The sequence below is a fragment of the Cynocephalus volans genome, chromosome 1 (assembly GCF_027409185.1).
Source record: "Cynocephalus volans isolate mCynVol1 chromosome 1, mCynVol1.pri, whole genome shotgun sequence".
Classification (NCBI taxonomy): Eukaryota; Metazoa; Chordata; class Mammalia; order Dermoptera; family Cynocephalidae; genus Cynocephalus; species Cynocephalus volans.
The window spans coordinates 297,797,311-297,821,352 of record NC_084460.1 but is presented as its reverse complement, the minus strand read 5'-3'; the positions used below and the strand labels follow the sequence as shown (position 1 = coordinate 297,821,352).

General features: G+C 45.1%; 1 protein-coding gene across 11 annotated transcripts in view; it reads right to left on the bottom strand.

The window, feature by feature from the left end:
• Nucleotides 1-24,042, bottom strand: part of AGAP1 (ArfGAP with GTPase domain, ankyrin repeat and PH domain 1) — a 571,061-nt gene that overhangs the window by 211,268 nt on the left and 335,751 nt on the right. For all 11 annotated transcript variants that reach the window (XM_063088245.1, XM_063088260.1, XM_063088272.1 and 8 more), the window contains one exon: nucleotides 7,308-7,412. In XM_063088245.1, coding sequence (XP_062944315.1) covers nucleotides 7,308-7,412 — 105 coding nt within the window. The remainder of the gene's footprint in view (nucleotides 1-7,307; nucleotides 7,413-24,042) is intronic.

Genomic DNA, 24,042 nt, shown 5'->3' with positions numbered 1-24,042 from the left:
GTTTTTACATAGTAAAGACGTGAATTTTCTGTCTGATTTTGAAACTAGAATTATTGAAGCCCGCCTTCTGATGACAATTTAGGGTCTGAGTTTAACTCTATTTACCTGGAAAATATAAAACTAAACCTCAACAACATACAGAATCAAAGGCTTTGAGTGTAGCAGGAGAGCTGAAGCCATTTGATTAGAAATCAATCTGCCTAGTAGTGAATATCCTTTAAGAAGGAAAATGCCAGTTACATATGTCAGGAAGAAATGATGGAGCCGCAGCCATTTTCAACTTGGGAAGGATCTCAGAAGGAGATTTTTAAGAGTGAGGAATTCATGCACATTTTGGCCAGGTGAGGTCCAAAGGGCAGGGCTGTGCACAGCTGCCAAACACCCTCCCGGGGAAGCCTGGAGAGCTGGGGCCAGGACTCAGAGTGAGCACAGGTCTCTCTGTGAAGTCCTTGGCTCGACCCTGTAGCCACTGAGTTAATTCTTAGAGGTCCACTTAGGAATCCCCTGCACACACCTTCGTCAGCAGGAATTTCAGGCATGCAGTCAATGGCTGCTCTCCCGACATGGAAGATGAATAGGTACCTACGCTGAACTGTGAAGCCCTGAGGTCCAAGTTCTTTCTCATTATACCTCCCATTTTTCTATCAAGGTGCTCCCTCAGGCTCATATTTAAGTTCACAGAAAGGGAATCCAAGGATCCTAGAATAAGCCACCCTCCGTCTACCTCAACCGTGATCCAGCAAAGTGTGCTTAAAACCACAAGACACTCATACGTATCTCCCCAAGAAAGTTAACCAGTTAGGGCTTTTTAGAGGTCTTGAAGATGTACAATTTTTCAGAAAAGCAAAAACGTGGACCATAGAGTAGCAGCAGAAGTCAACACATTCTCTTGTTATTATTTCAGTCTTATTTAAATGCTTAGGGCCATCTTTGCAAAATGCCAATGGAGATGAAGGAGCAATTACAAACCCTGGAGCAAGGGTTACAACTTGTCCCAGATTGCCTGGGACTTCCCTGATTTTAGCAACGGAAGTCCTGCACTCTGGGGACCCATCAGTTGTGGGTAAACCAGGGCGGTTGGTCACCCTAGTAAAGCAGTTTTACTCATTGTCTTGGTTGAACTTTCCGTTATGTAAACTGTGTTACAGGTTTCATTTAATAACAGCATCTTGAGAAAAAAGAGATGAAACGAAGTGGTGTTTTCTGGCCCCAGTCTTAGTCTTACCATGGAACTAATCTCACCCCAACAGCTTCAATCTTGGGATAGGTTTTTCCTTAGTAGTCCAGCTACCTCCATCAGCTTTTGCTTGCAAAGAGTTTTTGGTGAAAAATTTCACCATCACACTCTTAGTCTGATCTAGAAGATACTATCATCAAACTTCCTAACCAGTGCAACAATACTTTCTCCAGATTTCCAGGACATCTTCCAGCCAGTTTCTCAAAGTCTACTTTCAAATGTACCAACAAAAACGAATGTGGCCTGACTGTATGCAGCAGGCTGCCTAGGTACGATGTGGAGGCTGTACAGTCAAGTTCCAACTTCTGGACAGGCGTGGCAGCCTGAGTCCATCGTAAACCATCTGCTGAACACACCCTGTCATGGAAACAATGTTGTAGATGCTGTAAATCCATTTGCCTTTCCCCACTCTAGCCACTGTCCTTGCTACCCTACTCCAACACCGGATCTGCATGACTACAGTGGGGTACCCACTCTGGGAACCCACTCTGGTCTTTAGGGACACCTAGAGTTGAAATCCACCATAACTTCTTCCTCCTGTGCAGAGTCTCCTCCTCTCCACCCACAAAGCAAGGAGGTGCAGGAACCCCGCCATCCTGAGGCAGTCACTGTAAATGCCTCCTAAGCCTTTGGGGAAGAGCTGGCATAGGACAGATGTGGCAGTGGGTGACGGGCAGGGTTAAGACTCAGGATGAGCACATCTGGCGACTGGAGGTATGGGTAACAGAAACTTTCAGGGAACTTTCTTAGTCTGGGTTGGCTCAATGTTTTGCCCATTTTTCCATCTCATTTCCAGAGAAATAATCACTTCCTATGATCTGGCCACTCACAGGCAATTCCATTCCATGTTTATAAAACAGATTCTCTACTCCCTAAGAAAACTGTTTAAGGTTTGCAACAATAGGAAACAGGCCTGAGGTAAAAAGGTTTCCTTCCATACTTTCCATCTGTGGTATGGAGAGGGTACAGGTAAAGTTTGGGCTAAATAAAGGAGACAGTGAGGCTGAGCTGCTTGTTAAAGGAACCAAGGCTTGCTGGTCTCCTAAACAATCTTTGTAGAAAATGAGCTTGGAGCTCAGGGCAAAAAAAAAAAAAAAAAAAAATAGACACTTCTAGGGGATGGTCCCACAAAAGTGGGTAGACTTTGAGGGCTCTGGAAGAAGCTGTGACCAGAGGAAAGGATGATAAAGAAGGAAAGAGAAATCTGCAGCAATAGTGATATCCTGGGACCACTGCCCAGCTGAGGTCCCTTGCCAGTCTTCTGCATGCAGAAACCTGCCTGCGTTTGTGGGCAGATGGGCATCAGACCTCCCCAGGCTGCTGACCCTTCTAAGCACACGGGGGCTTCCCATCCCCACACCCACCCCATCATGTGCTGCAAGGCCAGGTGTCCCCAATTCCACAACTGGCAGCTTGGTTCTGAAGCCACAGGTTCAAAAAATATGTCATCCCATAAGGACTGCAGGAGCTCAGTGCACAGCTGGGGCCACACACCAACTGTTTTTGTCAAGAGTCCGGGTTTGTTTTCCACGACAGAAGTATGTGGAAAACGTCTGTTTGGGACCGAAACTTGGGGTTCATGTCCACAGGATGATCTTTTACATAAACACTTCCATAAACCCCTGTGTATTAAGCAAACCACGTCCTTTTACCTTAGGAATCTAACTGACCTCTTCTGCGAGAACTTTTCCTAAGGGCATCCTACAAAGACATTTGAAAAATCCAAAACCGAGTTTTTAGCAAGTTTAGGAAACAGTCTTCTGCTTCCACAGTGCCCAAAGTAGTCAAAGCTGGAGCCCACTGCTGCTTGAGAATCTTGTCCAAGGGAACGTTTGAGAAAACTGGCATGCTGGGAGCCTGCGGAGCTGGGGCGGTGACATGGAAGGCTGGTGCAGGGGGTGGCTTGAGATGGCAGCTCCATCCTACAGCCTCTGGAAACCCCCAGCCCTTGCCTGCCTGCCTGCCTGGGGAGCACTGGTTGGAGAGCTCATCTGGGAATTTAATTTGGCTAACAGAGGAGCCATCAAGAGCAGCCCCGAGGAGAAGCACGGAGCCTTCCAGACTGTGCTATCCAACTCAGGCATCCTCTGACACTGGCCACGGCTCCTGAGCACGCTTGTGCCACAGAGGGAGAAAGGGTAGGGAGGTAAAGACCTATGCCTCCACTTGCTGGGTCTGATTCTGAAGGACAGACAAATCATTCTGAGACTGAATTTGTCATAGAAGAGATTGTAATAAACTATTAGGGGCCTCACTATGCTGGCATGTTTGCATATAAACTTACTCAGTTCTTCACTTGCTCCAATCTTCCTCATGTGCAAGACCCTCCCCCTGGTGCCCCAAGTTTAACATGACAACCAAGTGTGTGGTGGCCACTGACAGAGGACTATGAGCAGCACACATGTGGACAGGACGTACATGTCTGTGCAGACATGCAGAGAGCCACGCAGCAGCACACGCACGCTGGTTGGGACAGGGCTGCTGCACACCCTCCCTGGTCCCAGTTTGGTGCATCCTCAAGCCTGAGGTTCTCAACTCCAACCCCACCCCCACCCCAGAATAGAGGTATTCGCTTATCAGAATCCCCCCCAACCCCCAAAGCATGCTAGTTTCATTTTGGGTAAAGTAATTACCTAAGCTTCTTAAGTTACTGGTATATACCAGGAGCTGGCAAGTTATCCCATTATCGATAAACACCTACATCGTTGTAGAAAACTCTATTCTAAAATATCAGATAGCTCAGCCTGGTCAATTACACTGGCTCCGTGAAGGAATGGTCTGTAAGCTTTGCTATATGAGGTCATTGCAGACCCTTTCTCCAGGAGCTTCTATGGAACCTGGACCCCAATCTGCCTTTGAGAGAAAAGGTGGATAGGAACAGTGTTCTTGCTGACCACATAACATTTTCCTGCAGTATAAGAGAGCAAGTTATTCTGGTCCACTGACAGGTTAATGTCCACCTTTAATGACTTGATATATGTCTACAGAGGCTAAATATAGGCCCTAATCTCAGAGAACAGAAATGGCAGCAGCTTTCAGTGGTCAGGTAACACGGTGTTACCAGGGCAAGTGAGGAGCAGCCCAACCCCACAACATGGCCAGTAATAGGGTTATGACTAACAATACTCTGAAACTCCAAAGCCGCTAATTTTGGTAGATTTCCCCAATATTTAACCACCTGTGCAATTGTCATCAGTGGCCACTGACTCATGCAGTCATCTTAGTGGTCTTCCTGCCATAACATATCTTGGAGAAAACCTATGAAGCGGGTGCTGCAGTGTGATCGGTGTGTAACTGAGACCATTTAGTTCTATCACCTTTTGAAATTTTCCAGACTAAAATAACTGGGAAATTCTCCATGGTGTAGAATTTTGGGACTTGAACTACCAACACATCGGCACACTCGCAAATTTCTTATTAGGGAAAGTCAGTGTCCCCTTAAATACTTCCCATTCAGAACGGAAAATGCCAGACTAACTCAGCTCTTGTGGATCTGCAGTCCCCAACAAATTAGAACAGAACAGATCCAGTCCAGGTACCTGTCGGAAAATGCACCTGGACTCCACTGCTCCTCCAAACTTTTATCCAAAACTTGAAAATAAAATGAATGAAGGAGTACACTGAAGGTCATGCCATCTCTCCAGACTTTAGTTATTCAAATCCACTCCTGGATTAAGCCACTCTCTCAGGGAACGACATACCTGCATCAAGAATTTCAGGTCCCAGAAGACTGGCATTAATTGCACTACATTTGAAAATGACATTGGCTCTTGTTTGCCATATAATTATGTAACAAAGTCCCATTGTGCCCCTATTCTGTAATCCAACAATATTTACAAATACTTGTGGGGGGAAAGAAAAAGAACTGGCAGACACCAAGGGACATCACAAGCAAAAGCTTCCATATACGAGAATGTATGAGGAACTGAATGTCATTATATAATCAAGGAGTTGGGATAAAAAGTAAGCAGGCATTAGCCCTCCTACAGGAATCTTCTGTTGCTACCATCTTTGCAAATGTCTTTTGGGCAAGCCTGGGTGTGGCAGTGAGTACATAGTGATTTGAAATGTATCATTAATCAGATCTCACTTTTTACTGGTCAGTGAGTCTTAGCAAGGAGGATATTTTGGTTACACGTCTGTCTTTAAGTTACATAAAGCAATTGGGTCAATAATTAGACCTTTGCTCTTCCTGACAGGGTCTTAGAAAGAACTAAGCCACTCCTGCTGGAGGAACAGCTTTGGGGACAGCGACCAGTGAAGATCCAGAACTGCTATGGTGTTCTGATGGATGGAAGCTGGGTGTGGAGGGGGCTGCAGAACCAGAGACGTGGACAGGACAGTCCTAGAGGAGGCGTGAGCCAGGTTACAAGAGGGCCTCCTGGGCCTGATACTCTCTGATTTGGAGGCCACCTGGCAAACCAACCTGACTCTATTCCCAAAATAAACTCTATCGATTGATTGATTGATAAATACAGATTTTTGCAAAAGTCTCGATAGATATAAATACCACAAAAGTCTACTTAATAGTGAAGCATGCAGGCATTCCCATTCACATCACAAACAAGACAGAGATGCCTAATGAAACACCTGTTTTTTGAACATGGTTCTGAAAGGTGTAAGACAAGAGGGGAAGGGGCAAGTCACAACAGCAAGAAAATTAAACAACAAGGATACCATTGGTTACCTATCATATTGGAAAAAATATACATTATTTTCAAAAAGGTAAATGTTCCTGAGAATGGAAGGAAAAAGTTGTCTTCTTCCTCTCCGTGTACACAACCAGAGGAGATAAACCAATGCAATTTGGCGTTTGACAACATATACCAAAAGCCATAAATGCACAAATACTCCAACTCAGGAAGCTGATTACTAGGAATTTATCCTGGGGGAACTGACAGAAGCACAGAGACATGAATGGAGAGACACTGATTTAAAGTTACTTATAACAGTGGAAAAAATCAAAGTAAATTGATCTGTGGAATGTCTGTTTTTGAGATACTGTTGAATTAATTAGGGCACATTTGTACAAAGGAATATTATTTAACCATTACAAACGGCGGGGTACAAGTACATCTGCGGACGTGGAGAGACTGTAGGATCTATCATTAGTGAGGGCAGCGGGCTGCAGGCAGTGTACTCAAGGTGCCCACATACTGTGCAAGGAAAAAGTGCATACATACAGGGACGGCTGGGAGTACGCATTCAGATGTTAACAGCCGTGTTATTGAGGTGGTGTTTGGGGAGCGATTTTCCTCAACATGCTTATTTCTAACTTCTTGTCAACAGCTGTGCAACTTTTAAAAAGCCATTCAAAATTTTAAAAAGTAATAGCTTGACACAGTGATATAACTGAATGACCAACGAACACTCTATATTCTAACCTACACATTTCTCTACATCAAGTGAGAGTCATGAGATGTACTGCTACAGAATTATGATCAATACCCCAACTTTAAATTTTATCAAGGCTTGCCGAAAGAACTAACTGTGGGTAGAATATCTGCGTTTTCCCAGGAACAAAATTAATTCTGTTTTTTGATCTATCTTATATAAACCACCAATATAACAAATTTTGTTAACAATAGAGAGTTTCTCTTGCCTTGTGAACTGGCACGTGTTCTTATCTGACAACCGAAACTGAGTCACGAATTGCACCTGACCTCCTGTTTTTGTTCTCAGTTGTTCAGAGCTGAATCCCTGGTTCAAATGTAATTATTTCCTCCACTCTAGATTTTGAGGTAGATGCATTCTTTTCTCCTTTTTCTTTCACTACTTGCTCCTGTCTTTTTACTCTCATTTAAAATTTTACTTCATCTGTGCCTTTTAGTGTAATTCTCTGTAGAATTAGAAAGACACGGATTGACTGTCAGGGAGGGGAAGACAGAGAAAGACATACGGTGAAACAGAGTGTGAAGGACAGTATTATTTATCTCATGACTGAGCAGGAGACCAGGTACTACTTTAACTTGAGAGACAAGAGGCTGGACCACTGTCAGGCCCGCCTGCAGCTGCCCCGTGTTCAGCTGAGGCCTGCACCTGCTAATTGCTCCACAGGAGCCATACTCACATGTAAACTTGGATGATAGGTCAGCACGCCATTGTCACACAGGGTGACGTATTTCTTTTTCCACTCTTTATTCAGTGATTTGCCACTTCGCTTCAACAGCATGCCCTACAAGGAAAAAAGAGCCAAATATAAAGTCTTGTGTAAATAAAAAGGAAAAAGTAGGTACATAGTTAAGTTTTACATTTTTAAACTTTCCTTATATCTTTGCCACCTTAAAACAGAAATTACTTTGAAATTGTTAATTTGGTTTTCTCCTCCCTTTTATATACAACATATGTGTGTGTGTAACTTAACTTTGTGATACTGGTGAACACTAAAAATGTGCCATTAGTTCAACAGACAGGAGTACAATACAAAATATCATTATGTGCTAACTCATACCTTTCAAATAACTAAGTTATAAGTACACAGGAAATGTCTAAAGGTAGAATGTTTTAAAGAAGGAAACCTAAATTTCCTTTTCTAAAAATAACACTATCATCACCTTATGATATAAATAAGTATATTTTATTTTACAGTTTGTTTCATTTGAGATTTTAAATTTATTACAATGGAAATTCCTTTTACACACTTTATTAACAGTAATTCATAGAAGAATTGTGTATAATGTACTTTAATCCATTTTAAATGAAATCACATTAGGGCTTCTTGAAAACCATTCAGAATTTGAAACCAATACACTTTGAAGCCATGTTTAATCCAGTCTTTCTTAAACGGCTGATGAGAATTTATTCTTGCTTTAACTACCAATTCCCAGCAAGCCCGCCACCTCGTTTACAGGCTCTCCTGGGCTAACAAAGCACGACTTTGACCCTCAGCTCTGTCTTTCCCAGCCCAGGGCTTCACACCATCCTAGCTCAGTCCATTTCACCTTAAGCTGTCACATAAGGATTCTTTGTCCTCCTCCCTACTGCCATCTTCTATCTCCTGTCCACATAAAATAAGGAACATGGAGGAGTTTCTCTACTTGCTCTTTCTCTTGCAGTCCATTTATAAACTTACATGATCATATGATGATTGGGAACGCATAGGCCTAACGCTAGTTAATTCACCTGGACTGAGGTGGAAGGAAAGCTGCAAGCTCTGAAGTATAATCAGACCCCTTGAAAAGGCAGAGGCACCCATGAGACTGCTCTGTAATTTTTACTGGTCTCCACTGACCACCTAATTCTGCTATCCCTCAAGAATCACAATATGAGAAAAATTCAGAACTTTTATGCAATATAACTGAGTTCAAATTCCAGTTAATTACCACTGTTGTGACAACACTTTTTTATTTATGCAAATCATAACCAAGTTTCACAAATACAATGGATTATGAGCCAGCTTAGGGTTCTGACCCCCATTAAACATTGTTGCTGGGGAAAAATACTTCAAAGTCTGAAAGAACTCACAAGAGAATCTATGCAAGATAGTTTCTTTGCCAGTTCTTATTAAAGAGAATGTGCCAAAACGCAGCATACCTTGATTTCTTGGAATCTAAACCAATGTATAAACCTCTGAGGAAAATGTTACTAAGTTGCATACGAAGGCAACAAGAGCTTCCTTGCATGGTAGGAATTGGTGAGAGGGGGACAGTCACTTCTAATGATGCAATAATAAACAAGCAATTGCTTGAAATCATCTAATCTACCCCTCCTCCTCTTGGGATTCCTACGATTTTTAAACTTAGCATTACAAAACCTCACAAAAGTTCTCCTGTGGGTTCACATTTTTCCATCAATCATTTCAGATGGAATTCCAACAATACCAGGGGCTGGGGGTCACTGTCATGTCACTGGTAGATTAGGGCTGCTCTGGCTTCAGAAAGCTTTGTCCCTTCCCGCTCAGACACGCACCAGCCACAGCACACACCCCTGGGGCTCCGTGCAGACGGGCGGGCACAGCTCCTCCGGCTGGCCTATGGGTACTTCTAGGAGCAAATCCTACACTCATATTTATTTTTTTTATACACTTTTCATATACACTTCTTTTCTAAGGGAAAAGGGGGAAACAGTCTAATCAGGAGGCATGTTAAGGGATGACTTCATAGCTTTGGGGGAAACTAAATTAGGCTGATTTATTTTGATGCTAGGAAAACAATGTCTTGGTGAAGGACAGTCCAAATCTTGACAATTTAAAATAAATTCAATGGCTCTCCTTGGAGCATAATCTCACATTACACGTACTATCCAAATGCTGCCAAAGCCAGCGGGCCTGCAGAACACCCTGGATCCTAGCAGCCCCTTGCAGCCTCAGCCCCAGCGGGGTTTACTATCGCCTCCTCTACCCCCCCATCACAAGACTGCTGAGGAGACGGTGAGCCACCCGGCCACCCTGGTCACCACCTCACAGCTGCGGCCGGGCCAGGGCAGGTGCCGGAGCACCACCCGCATTCATGCCTCGCTGAGCTCGGTCATGTTCACTCTAAAGTTCTGGAAGTTCTGGCTCCCTCAAAGACCCTGAGCCACAGAGGTAAAGTAACTTGTTAACTGATGGGAAGTGGCAGCCATTCTGTCCTCTTCATTCCTGCCACCGCACTGGGCACCAAATTCTTCACTTCCTACTTATGGGCATGGACCTCCTCCCCAGGTGGGACCCGCCACTGCCTGACCCAACACCTTCAGTCTGGAGCCACTAGCGCCTCCTTCCAAAGTACAAACCCCAAGAGGAAGGTCGCTCAGGATCCCTCCTGCAGGTACCTCTATAACCTGAGTCCCCTCCCGAGAGGGAAGTGAGAATCCAGAAGTGAGGGCAAATGGCTCACATTTTACATTCACACAGCACTCCACAGTTTACAGAGGATGTTCTCCAACTCCCAGGAAATTCTGACTCAGCCAAGGTACATGAATGAGCAGAGGTTGTAGTTCAGGACTGCCTGGGGAGCTCACATCTCTTGCTCCCAAATACCCACTGAAATATAATGCAAACCTGGACCAAGAGTACAGGAGAGCATCACTCTAAGATGAAAAATTCAAATATATTCCTTAAAATATACTGCATGGCTCCAGAGGAAGGGATTTCTGTTTGCTAAATCCAAGAGCAGCCAGGGAATGCCATGAATGCTGAGAGTCTGAGAGGAAAGGGAGAACATGCTGAGGATTCTGGAAGCAAATCTCAACCCTACTAACAAGTTCCAGGAATGGGGTGACCAGGACTGGCGAAAACTGGAGAAGGCCAGACCTGCTTGGTGAGAACACGACAGGGCCACGTGCTGCCATGGTTGGGTCCCTGGGGTTGTGCAACACAGTGACCCTGCAGGGCAAGCTGGCCCCACGTTGCCACATTTTCTGATCATTTAAGAGAAGGAGAAACACTGGACTTGTACGTGATGGATCCTTATATTGAAATATTGGCACAGATTATATATTTTTTACATGTGTTATATAAACCAAACCTACGCAAGCCAGCTGCACAGGGCTGCATGATTGAGACCTCTGGCCAAGAGTCGTAGGTTAGGTGTTGGTTGGGGCACCCCTCCGAAGGGCCTTAGGATCCAGCAGCAGCCACGTCCGGCTCCCTTCGGAGGAGGGCTCCATCACACATGCAGCGCAGCCCTGAAATGAACAAGGTCCCCAGGTGATCTGAGCAGACGCTTGAGTTTGAGAATCACTGGAAACTTGACATTTTCTTAGGAACCATACCTTCTCTAGCAGACTTTTCAAAATTTTAAGTTTTAATTTTAATGACCATCTAAAAAGTAATTCAAGAACTGCCACTGGGCTTCATTACCAGAGTTGGCATTTATGACCTCATATGGTCACAAGTGGCACCAACTAGGAAAGCACAAAAGGAGATGTGATATGTAAATAATTCCCTTTTGACCGATTAGAGCCCCAGATGATAGCCCTGCATGTTGTACAAATCCGAATGATTCTTCAGTATGAAAGCAGGAAAGCGAGGGAAGCTGAACCCGGAGGAGCCTGTGCCGCCGCAGTCAGCGCCAGCTTCGTGCCACAGCAGTAATTTTGTTTCAGCAGAACCCCATCATCTCTCACAGTAAACTAATGCTGCTGCTAATTTAAATTTTCTTCTTTTAAAAATATTGTCAGTTGTACTTAATTCTTATTTTTGGTTTTATATTTATTTGTGAGCTATAAAAACAGGAAGCTAAAACTTAGTTTTATACTTGTACCTAATCGTATACTATTATCAGGAAAATTTAAGTCAGTGATGGGGGAGGGGCATGAGATTTTTGTTCCTTTAAAGGGGCTCTAAATTGCTCCTATTCGGGAAAGACTGGTATACAATAGATATGACTTAAGGATGTGCCTGGGGGCAAGAGACAGGTAGGAAAGATGGGAAGGAAGAGGCAGATATGAGAAATATTTAGGAGGTAAAATGGGGACCAGGTGCTTGGTATGATTCGGAGGGCCAGAGAGATGAGTGGGCAGAGGCAGTGTGCATGACCCCAGGCTTTTGTTGTAGTGGTCCAGGGGTGTCACTGACCAAGCTAGGGAATACACAGGAGTTGGCGACCCGGCAGGGAGGTGAGGAGAGAGAAATGAAGACTCCAGCCTCAGCCATGCAACACTGGAGGTGATGGTGGCCCAGGCAGGGATGCCAGCCAGACCTGAGAGGGGACGGAGGCGGGGCCTGGGAGGAGCCACCGGACAGAGGATGAAGCTTAAGGAGAAAAAATGATCACACAAAGTTTAACGTTTAAGGAAAGTGTTATGATCTGCTCACCCGAAACAGAATCAGAATCTCATTTTGAAGAATCTGCTATCGAAGGGTTAGCAAAATCTTTCTGAGATTTATTAAAATACGATGTAATCTTTTAACAGGTTTAGTTCATTCTTTTTAAAAAATAAATTAAAATGTCTAAATATATCTAAAATTGCATGAAGTGACAGATAAAGAACATATTGACTTTAAGAGAACGACAGAAAAAATATTATTTCAAATAAGGAGGACACATGTAATGAAGGAAATTTAGAGAAAGCATTCTATGCCTCTATCACGGATGAGAAAATTATCTGTGAGACCCTCGCCCTGGAAACACATGATTTAATTATGGTGATGAGATATTGGTCATAGGTCTGACATTTAAAAACTATTTTTTGAGGAAATAAACATTTGTTCCAGAATATAGTAAAACCTAATTCTCGTTAAATGAATCCCTGTAAAATATACACACAATAATGTACTGAGTTTTTAAAACGAAATAAAAAGAAATTTACCAATTGAATACAAATGTAGAAGTCCCGATTAAAAGTGCAATTAAAATCTACTTTAGAAGATTATTTTTGTCTGATTAGTCAGGATAATCCAAAAGCCATACAATGACTGCACATACTGCTGGGCAGTAAGATGTGTCTGCTTATCTGTCCACAACCACCATGAAAGTACACGGTCTGCTCCACGTGTTGGTCTCCTGGAGCCCCATAAGCACAGATGATGGGAACCATGAGACGACACACTTCAGGACAGCTCAGGAGGGCACGATACCTCAATCCTGGGCCACACGCTGCAAGGGGAGCCCCAGGGAACATGCCAGGTACCACATGCGGCAACTGCGGCCTCCACACCACAGGTGTTCCACACAAGAAGCACGCTGCTGTCATTTTTTAAAAAGCCTGTCTGAGCCTCGGAAGCACAGGTTTGAGGGCCCAACAGAGCTGCGCTGCAGCTTAGCCCCAGCAAATGTCACACTGCCTTGGGGAGGCTGTTCCACCTGGGAGCAGGCCACTCGGCAGAGGGCATTACGGCGACACCCACACCTCACTGGGCTTTTAGACTGATATCTCATGGGCAAAAAATGCTTGTTCATCGCAAGCAATGAAAATAGCAGCTATTTCTATTGTGACTGCTGTTGCTACCAGGAATTCTGAAAACTAAAAACAAATTCGGTGAGTTGCCTTCTAGTTCATAAATACAGCAGGACAAGGTCAAGAAACAATGAGGTTGAAAAGTGACCTCGATTACAAAGGGTGACCTCCGCCTCAGCACGAGGGCAGCTGGAGGGGAGGGAGTGTCGTGGGTCCCTCCTTCAGTAGCCCTGATCCCAGGACTCAAGTCTCTGGCCTTTGGGCTCTTCTTCAATGACTCATCCTTCAGCAAGTTCTAGTTCCCCTTTTTGCCCACATCTGGGAATAGTTGCTCCTGAAGTCTGCTTTCATCTGATAGATGCTTGGGGCTACAACACTGATGTTTTCTCTGGTAAGTGGGTATTTTAGTACCAATTTTTACCTAAATTCATCCCGTCTGCCTTGATCCATAAACATGTGCGCACACACACACTGTCCTGGTGCAGGGAGTGATGCTGTCTTTGTAATGTGTTCTAGACTTCAGTTCCTTCCCTTTCATATTCACGTTTGCAGGTGCTCTTGAAATTTCCAGAAGAGATGAAGGCAGAGCCCTGCACCTGGAGTGAGTCCAGCCCTGGCCTGCATGGGTGGAAGCAGGTGTAAGGCATCTGGCAACACACCTATGTCCTACCCAGGCCCACCTGCTGTTAGGAGGCTGGCTCAGGTCTCTGGGAGCCTGGCAAAGTGCAGTCAAGTGCCCTGCTTAGGAGGAAGCACGCAGAGTGATGGAAAGCAACTGCAGCACAGCCTCTGGTGCTTGGGAAGGGGTGAGGGTAGCCAAGTCTGAGAAGCTGCTGCAAGTTCAGCAACCTTCTTCCTGTATCACCAGGTAACCCCAGGAGCTCAGGTCAAAAGTGTGCTTCTGGGTTGATATCAACATCTCCCAACATTGAAGACAAGGGGGAGTGGACAAAGACACTGGCTTCCCCACAGCTGGGCCGCTTGGAAGCTCCACCTTATTAGGCAGACAATGGCCAACCACAGACCTGCACACCTTGAAGGGCCCCAATCCCAGGAAAGTCCAAGACTCCTTGGATTTAATGTCCACAGATCTCTGACGTCACAGGGTCTACTTCTGCATTTATACATACAAACATTTTTCTTTTAAAGCTTAGCCAAAACTCTAGAAGAAACTACGAAAGTATATATTATCTCTCTATAGAGAATTTTAAGAAGTTTTTTCTCCAGAGCATGATTAGACAGGAGCTCTGTGATGAGCTGAGGTGCGTGGCTAAGGCAGCAGAAGGCGGCGATATGAGCTTTTCTAATCGGGGATCAACTGGACTACAAATGAGGGGGCTTGGGAAACAGCTTCCGTGGACTAAAAACACGTTTGCCTGTTCTTTCTTTCTTTGCTTAAATTAATTCTGAGCACTGTGTTTCTACCAAGTGAGAATCATAGGATTTCAAAATCTAAAGAGATCCCAGAAGTTAAACCATTCAGCCCTGTACCTGCTACAAAAATAGTTTTACATGATCCCAACCCAGAGGTACCCAGTCCCTGATGGAGCACCCCTGTGACAAGGAGCCCATGGGTCGTGACAGCTAGAGCTGCCAGAATGTTCTTCCCAGTAAAGAGCCTGCACCTGCTGCCCCCCACTGGGCTATGGCTGGTTCTTAGCTCCAGAGCTGCACTAAGCAGGTGGGGACTCTCTGCACGACCTCACTTTGAGAGAGAACACTGTGAGCAGGAAGCCCCTGGGAGATGTCTTGTCAAGTGGCGACAGAAGCCAAGCTGAGGTTCCAGTTACTATGCCACCGTGGGACATCCTCTGAACACACTCAGCAGCCCCCAATGTACAGCAGCTAAACGGAAACCAGCTGGGGAAGAGAGTGAGCCCAAGTGAGCCCACTGCCCCCTTTAGGACAGACTTGGATGGTATAGCCTCTACTCTTCCCCCAACATCAAGGTGAGCCCCAAAGCCAGCAGCTCCCACGCTTCTGCCAGCCCAAACTTACTCACTTCTCTACCGTGAGCACCAAGAAAACAGAAAACCCTAAACATGGTCCATTTTAAACTTTTAGAGGACACGAAGACACAATCCTACTAGCCAGAAAATGACAGAGGCTGGAAGGCTCTCTGCCGGGGACACTCACGAGGGCAGGTCCCATCAGTGACGTGCTGATGGGCCTCTGGTCCTCGTGATTCTAAGTCTCTCTGATTCCCTGTAACCCAGAGCAACACCGCATGGCAGAATGTCAAAACGCATACTCTGTCTACCTGTCAGATGCCACTTTTGTACATGTAGAAACAATCTCTGCTTAAGATTGTCTCTTGCCAACCAGCTATCACAGTGCAGACATCAATTACAGTTGAGACTTTATTTGACTATCATGGAGCTTAAGAGTTTATTTAAAATCTTTTTATTTCAAAACAATTTGGGGGTCACTCTGAGCCAGGTACTGCTCTAAGTGCCTTACAATTATTAACCCACTAAAAGCTCACAACAACCGGATGGTGGTTAAGATCATCCTCATTTTGCAGACGAGGACACAGGCGTAGAGAGGTTATGTCACCTGCCCCGCTTGCACAGCGAGCGTGGGAACTGTTCCCAAAAGGTGGCCCCCAGTGAGCCACGCTGCACGGCATGGGTGCCACTGCGTAGGTAAACCCTCCCACACGGACTCTGGGCTGCCTGAGACTCAACTTTCACCAGAGCACAATGGAAGTGGCACTATCTACACTGGGTTTAAACCCTTAGCCAGCCTGGCAGCTTCCACTCTGGGGAGCTCTGACAGACAAGGCAGCTGGGCTACATCCACAGTCCTCAAGCACAACATTATGAGTAATAATAAAATGACTGTTTCTCATACCACTGAGATTTGGGGTATATTCTTACACAGCAAGATGAGAAGAACAGAATCAGCATCGTGTACCGCTGTGACAAAAAAGGAAACACATGGCACTGGCTCTGGAACTGAGCATTTGGCAGAGGCTGGCAGGGACTAGAGCCCATAGTGGAGGCTGCGAGGACAGTGAGGAAAACATGACCTGAGGCTGGAGAGAGGCGAGTCTTGCATTCGGAGAACAAGCAGCAAGGCTGCTGCCCGCTGGGGTGCAGTGTGACAAGGTGCCCCGTGAGTCCATGTGCCAGCTGCGAACTCTCCACGCTGAGGGCCGACAGTGCTCCTGGCTCTGCTAAATACTCAAGAGGGTTTTCAAGCAGTATTAGAGAAGATATTTCCCACTCAAAACCTCACTGGGCTGATCATAAAATGGTTTCTCAGTCACAGCTTCCACCAGCAGCAAACTCTCAGAGTGAGAATTGGCCTCAGAACCCTGATCAAATCCAGAGGCTGCCAGGAGCTGTGGCAAAGTAAGGATCCCATCCAGAGTGTGGCAGCCCGAACTTAGGAAGATTCAAGACAGTGCCTCACAGACCCTTCCACTTAGGGAAGATCTGTGGATTCGGTAAAGATCTGTGCAGTGGCTTCTGTCTGATTGCATGGGTCATAATTTAACAAAGGACACCCACAAGTCTTTAAAGGAATGATACCACCTTGGACTAAAATGTGCAGAGAAAATTCCAAATGAAGAGAAGAGCTCAAATGTTCTCATCACAAAGAAATGGCACATTTTTGTGACGATGAATATGCTAATTGCCCCATTAGAGCACCATACATTGAATACACATACTAAAATGTAACCCTGTACCCCATAAATATGTACAATCAATACATGTCAAATAAAAATACATTTAAAAATCTACCATCTTAGGAAAAAAAGGGGGGGGAACTTAAAGTGGTCTCTGGGCCCTGCACCCCATGCATAGCAGGAAGCAGGCTGAGAAAGTCAGCGGGGCAAACACAAGCCATTTCTTATGGAAAGGGAAGAAAGCAGTGCCAGAGGCCAAGGAGGACACTTCCTGTGCTGTGGAACATACATTCCTGTGACCACAGCAGGGTGCATTAGCAACAGGTGACTGGCGGGATTTCAGAATCACTATGGATCACTGACTGTCCCCTGTCTCTCCATCTCTTTAGAATGAGGGTATCTGCTGCAGCTCTCCTGCTCCTAGGTAACCACCATATGAGGTGTGTGTTGCATGCAGGCATGCACATGTGTGCTTACACAAGTGCAAGATAACTTGTTTTCCAAGAACCCTGGTCTTCAGATGGAGAGAACCATAGCCAAGCAGCATCATCCACATGGACACGTGGTGTAGATGACAAGATGGTGGACTTCAAGCCTGAGCCTAATACCATCATGGCTTGACACTCTGGGGGTCTGGGCAAGGGCTGTGGGTTCTTCACATGTGGGAGGGCAGACTGAGATAGCTAGTCTCCAAAGATAACCCACATAAAACTAGACCCCCTGGTATATATACTCTGTGTGGTTCCTGGGCCCTCTGACTCAATTTAACCAATAGAATAGGGCAGAAATTACTCTGCCTAAGCCTGAAGAAGACCGGGCAGCTCCTGCTTTTATGCCCCCCACTTGCCTTAGAAGAAGCCAGGCTATCCTGCCGGGGAGACTGCGTGAAGAGAGAGACACCCTGAGACTATGGGGGAGAACTGCCACTGGCCTTCTCATGTCAGCCCTCGGCCAGCTGGGCCACTTTTGATGAGGCACCAGATGTGAGAGTGAAGAAATGACTCAAAGCTCTAGCCTTAGAAGGTGATCTGTCCCCAGTATGCCTGGTCCAAATTCCTGACGCACAGAACCACGATCGATAACAAGATGGTACTGTTTTAAAACACTATGATTTGGGTTAACTACCCATCAGTAGACAACCAAATCAGCAGTGAGTGGCAGAACCAGAAGCGCCAATCTGTGCTTGTCACCTGATGCTATGCCACCTCCTTGTGAATCATTTCACTCACCAGACCAATTTTAAAGCTTTACCATCTTTTACTTATTTGCATAGCAAGAAATTTAAGGGCTTTGTGACACCTCAAATTATTCCTCTTATTTTACTTGGAAATGGCAAATGTTGATCTAATTGCTACCACCTAGTTAATCTACTGATGCATCAGAAAGACTGATTTTAATGATCTACAACCATAATATCAGAATTGCAGGCAGGCACGTCTTGATATTTACTCAAGGAACCTTTTTTTGCAGCAAAGAGTAGAATTGTTCTTTGGCTGCAATCTCTTTAGTCGCGTGTATTCTTTGTCTAGTCCCAAGAGGTCATTGAAAGCCAAAAGCAATGTTAAGTGTACAAGCTTTAAATAACTTACAAAGTTAATGTAATGAATGTGAGTGCTATCTGAAATCTATCACTCAGTGTTTGCTGCAGCCCCAAGCTGTGATAAAACACCACTCATAAATTTATATTAAAACTCTGCTCGATAGCAATTATTTACCAACAAAGATTTATTGACTGCATTAGAGACTGGGGGTCTTAACCAGGCAAATCAGTCTTTGTTTTGAGTCTGAGGGACCGAATGTTGTTGGCCTCTGCTGGCACATGGATTGCCGTGAAACAGAGGGCCATGCTCTTATGTGGCTTTTGAGCAACAGCCATGTTGCAGGCTGCATCATATAAAGATCAGGTTATCAACAGGTACGTCCACACCCCCCATCTTTTTTCAAAGTAGCATTTCTCATCTGCTTTGACAGACAGTGGAGGCCACGCACACATTTGACTGAAAGTAAAGAACAGTACACGTGTGATTTAGCAGTCGTATAAATGGAATTACCCTGCAACCTGACGGCATGCCAATAGCTTCCTAATTACCAAGTTTAAAAAGATGATAGTTTTGCCACGACTTAAAAACATCCATGCTATTTCAGAAATGTTTAATGTTTCTGCTTCTTAAGGTGATGTTTGAGTACTTCGTGGTTCTACAGTGAACACTGTTAATCGCTCACTTAGTGCTTTACGGTTCACATTCATTATACTTTGGAACAGATTCTCATTATAGCAGTCAAAGATTTCTATGAATTTCTAAAATGTCTCAAAGAAAACCTGGCGTCTTTAACCGAGATCCAAAGAGTATGAACACCAATCACTCAATTTTCACATCTGCATTTAATACTTTTATTCTAATTAAGACTTTTCCTACGACATGTATTAAAATTGTGGCTAACTCAACACCAAATTGACTTCAAAAAAACTAGAAAAGTGCATTTAAGTGAAGGTTGAATGGAACTCATCACTGGACACTGAGGAAGCAAAGGGGCCAAAATGAACTCTCATCGATCCCACTCCTGCCCTCTCATGCTAAGCTGTCCCACGCAGATGACAACTATGCACTATGCCAGGAACAGGTGTGGACTCCCAAAGAGTGGAAACCCATGGCAGTCAGCATCTGTTGTGGATGTAAATCAGCACAGGACGTGCTCCTGGAACCACTCTGTCACTCACACTCAGGCCTGGAGCTGATGCTGGTGCTCACAGGCACCGTGTCCTGAGCATCACATGTCTAATCTGAGTGGTCAATGAAGTCCTGTTGTAACAGGAGCTCTCCATGCCTGTGTACTCCAGCCCAGACTATGAGTGCTGGGACCCTACTGGGCTGGGTGGGTGAACTCCGCCTGTGGGCCAAATCTGATCTGCTTCTTCTTATAAATAAAGTTTCATCAGAACATAGCCAAGTTCATTCATGTGAATGGCTGCTTTTACTATGCATCGGCAGGGGTAGTGGTGCAAGAAAGACTGAGAAGCCTAAAATATTTCCTCTCTGGCTCTGTACAGAAGAGGATTGTCGAGCCCTGCTATAGGATACGAAACTACGCAAAGCATTTCAGCAGCCATCAACTTTAAGTTGGCAAATTCTATTCTTCTTCCCTGAAATGCCCTTGTGGAATCTTCCCAGCCATCCCGGCAAATACCCACTCAGCCTTTAACATGGAGCTGCAGGGTCACGGGCTCTGGGCTGCCATAGCCTCTGATAAAACAAGCATCCCCCTGTCCCTTAGATAATGGTTGTTACAGGTTGCATTGTGCCCCATACCCCAAGTCATATGTGGAAGTCCTAACCCCAGGACTTCAGAATGTGACTCTACTTACATGGGATCTTTACAGAGCTACTGTTAAAATGAGGCTGTTACAATGGGTCCTAATCTAGTATGACAAGTGTCCTTACAAGAAGAGATGAGGGCACAGACACTCACAAAAAAGGACCATGTGAAGATACAGGGAGAAGACGACCATGTACAAGCCAAGGAGAGGGGCCTCAGAAGAAACCAGCCCTACCGACACCTTGATCCTGGACATCTAGTCTCCAGAAACGTGAGGCAAACTTCTGAGGCACTTTGTTACAGCAGCCTGAGCTGACTACCACACAGGTGTGTGAGCAGGTGTCAGCTGCTCCAGCACAGAGAAATGGCGGCACTCGTGGGCACGTATGCCTGCAGGTCCCCTTGTCACACTTGTGCGCAGCTCTCACTTCCTCAGTCGCTTGAGTCTCGATTCTCATCCCCACTGGACACCCTTCCCTGAGCCTCTATTAGGAACCTTAGACCCAGCAAACCCTAAACAGATACATGGATTTTCTCCCTCACAATGGACTTGGGATTTTGGGGGGCCAGGACTGTCTGAAACGGCTCTGACTCCCAGATTCCCATGTCAGTAGCCAGCACATGGTTCATCCTGAAAGAATAATCACACCAATTTGCAGACAGTCCTAGTTCTTAAAAAAAACCAAAGCGATCCATTAAAACCCTAAAACCAAAAATAAAGAAGTGGAGTGGGAGTAACATGCTGTCATTTAATCAGAATGGCATCGAGTAAATCTGGATGAGTGACCCACATATTATAGAGTATAGGGCTTAAAAGAAAAAAGCGAGGTGACATATATATCGAGACTTCAGATATACCATGGGTCAAGACAGCTGATCATCCAAGGTGTAGAAAATGCTCTTAAGTGAAAGGAAAATAACACAAATCAGTCACTGTGTGCGAGAAAATAATCCCAATTAACTGGCTTCTCCAGATCCTTCTCAAACGGAAAACTTCTGGCAAATTCACACATATGATGCTTGGGTGTAAGTTTTGGTAAAAGGGGAAGGGACAGATGATTTGACCAGTACACACGAGCTGAGCCACCACTAAATCACTTTGACTTTCTATCTAGTTTAAAGTGTTTCCACAGAAACAGCAGGAATCCCCCTTAGCTGAGCTCTGTGTTTTAAACGGTAATATCTGCCCTCCTCTAGAGGACCTATTATTTTACAGATAGAGGCTTTTCTCCCAGCTCCGTCTGTACATGGAGGGAGTTGGGGGAGGGGGCCAAGGGATGAGATGTTTCTGGATCTTTCACCAGCTCCCTGTGGCCCCTCCCCTCCCTGGTTAGTCATATTCCTGTCGTTCTGCCAGGCTGCAGGGCACAAAGGGTTACACTTTAATTGAGCTGTCAGCATCTCCAACAACCCTGTAAAGCCCCGATTACGCACGGCGGGGTTAGTGACACACTTGTTATTGTGGATGCCCTATTTGCGAAACCCAAACCTGTGCCACACACAGGTCAGCTCACCCGCACGACCTTCCTGTCATTAGCCGTGTCTATTCCTACCTCACCGCTGAGAAAATCACACGGCGCAGGCTTCAAAGCGCCGGCCCGGACTGGATTCGACCAGGAGCTAATCACCCACAAATCCAGCTCAAATGGCAATAATTGGCTAAACTGCTCCCCTCTCCAGAGCTCAGCAGTAATTTGGGATAATAAAGAAAAGAATTATTCAGCTAACTGCCCCGAAATGTATGCTTTGTGACCGACACACTTCACATTTTAATAATGATGGACACAGAATCCAATTTAATACAGAGTCAACTGAATAATAAAACCAAGAACAATGACGGGGAAGGAAAAAAAAATAAGGAAAAAAAATAAAGTTTGTTGTGTGCGTGTGTTTGTTTTTTCTCTTTAACAATCACATTGACTATGAGCTGAAGAGATTTATTTCATACTTCATGTTAGGTCTGGCTGGCATTATTAAGTTTCAACCAGACCTGAACGCCAATCAAAGAAATTTTAAATATGGGTAGAAGAAAAACAATGAACCTACTACGTATTGGGATACTAAAAAACCAAAAACTCCCCCATCCAAACCAAAAAAAGGAAAATGAAACTAAGAAAAGCAAAATGCCTTTTCCACCAGGACTGACAGATCCCTTCTTGACTTTTCTAGTTAATATTATCTCTTGATCGCTTCATTTTTCTTTCCCTTCACTGTATCTCTCTCCCTGTCACGAGATTTCCAGCACCAGGGACAACCGTATCTGCACTGCGTGGCTGTCGGGTGACACCTCTGCAGGCCGCCCCCTCCACGCTGACTGGCATCCAGGGACCCGAGGGCCGTGCAGCAGAGCAGAAATGCTCAATCACCTTCTTGTGGCCCGTCCTCTGCTCCCACCCAGACCGCCCCTGGGCGCGAGAACCACAAACAAAACCAATGGGCACTTACTACTGTCTGGAAATGGACTCAATTTCTCCTAGAGCTAAAGAAAAATTAAACTAAATTCAACCGCCTGCCTGGGAAGTACACCCAGGAGTCCAGGCTGGCCACAGAGTGAGGCCAGGGACGGGGAGCCAAACCCTTACACGGGATGGCAGTCATATCACAAAAACACGAACAGTTCATGGAACTGCACAGTGGCACGTGGACATGGCAGAGAGGAAATCCTATAAAAGCAACCATAAAAACCTGCTGCTGCTTCTTTATTCAAACAATTGATCCCTGAATACAGTTGTCATTGCAAGTATTACACGCACTATAGCAACTGTTTACAAATTGTGTGAACAGCATGGTTGTGCATTTAAGTCAAATCTACTAAGAATCAAAAGGTAGTACATCAGGTAAGCTATAAAGTAGATTTTTATATCTACATAAAATGTTTAGAAGTCCTCTGCATGGGAGATTTGTCCTTTCTCCCCAACACACACTTGTAAATATGTTTAGAATACACTGCCTCCTTGCTTCCCTCCTTGCTTCCCCTTTCTCTTCCATTTCTGGAAATTTCTCATCCACCTGATGCTGTCATTGCTCAGAGTTTGTTTCTTTTCAAGTTATACTCTTCCCCTGGAAGATCTCGTCCAAGACTGTGGACACCACTACCTGGTGTCCCACAGGTAGTTTATCCCCAACTTGTCCAGAAAGGAGCCTGTGTGTCGCCCCGACATCAGGGCTTCCCCCAGCACTGCCATGCTGTGTTGGTAAGCAAGCCACAGCCAACCAGGTGCTCCTCCCAGTGCCGTTGATGTTTGGGGGCCCAAGAGACCCATCCCAGGCTGCGCACACACCCCCCAGCAGGTGTCTCTTGGTCAGCTTAAACACCCCCTCGTTCAAAGGGAAGGTTGGCCTCTGGAAATGCTCTTTCCAGTTGGGTCACCACAAGCTGCATGTGACAACTGAGAACGTGATGTGTGGCCAGTCCTGAGATGTGCTGTACGTGTAAAAGTACACACCAGATTTCAAACACTTAGGAAAAAACATAATTTTTTATACTGATTACATGCTGAAGTGATTAATTATTGCAAATACTGGGTTAAATGGAACATATTATTAAAATTCATTTCACTTTTTTTTTTTTTTAACTTTTTCTAATGTGGCTACCAAAGAAACTGAAATTATACACGTGGTTCTCATAACATTTCTATGTGACCATGCTGTCCAGACCACATCGGATCCCCTTGCTGTCTGGCTCCTAAGTTTCTAGATCACGAGCTTAATGACAGTAGGGACCATTCCCACCTTGCCCACTGCTCTATCCCCATAACCTGGCAAATAAGTGTTCAAAAAGTATTTGATGGATGATTAACTGAATGATTATAACCATTACCACACTGATGAAAAGCTTCATGGAGGTTAAACAACTGTGCAAGGTGATATGACCAGTAAGGAGTAAAAGCTGATTTTGAATGTGTTGTCCGTGGGCTCCAAATCCCATTGTAGTAACCACATACACACGCCCTGCACACCGAGACCTCCTCAGAGACGAAATCGATCCAGTCGTAATGCACTTACTATAAGTGTGTATCACTACCTTGGATACAGG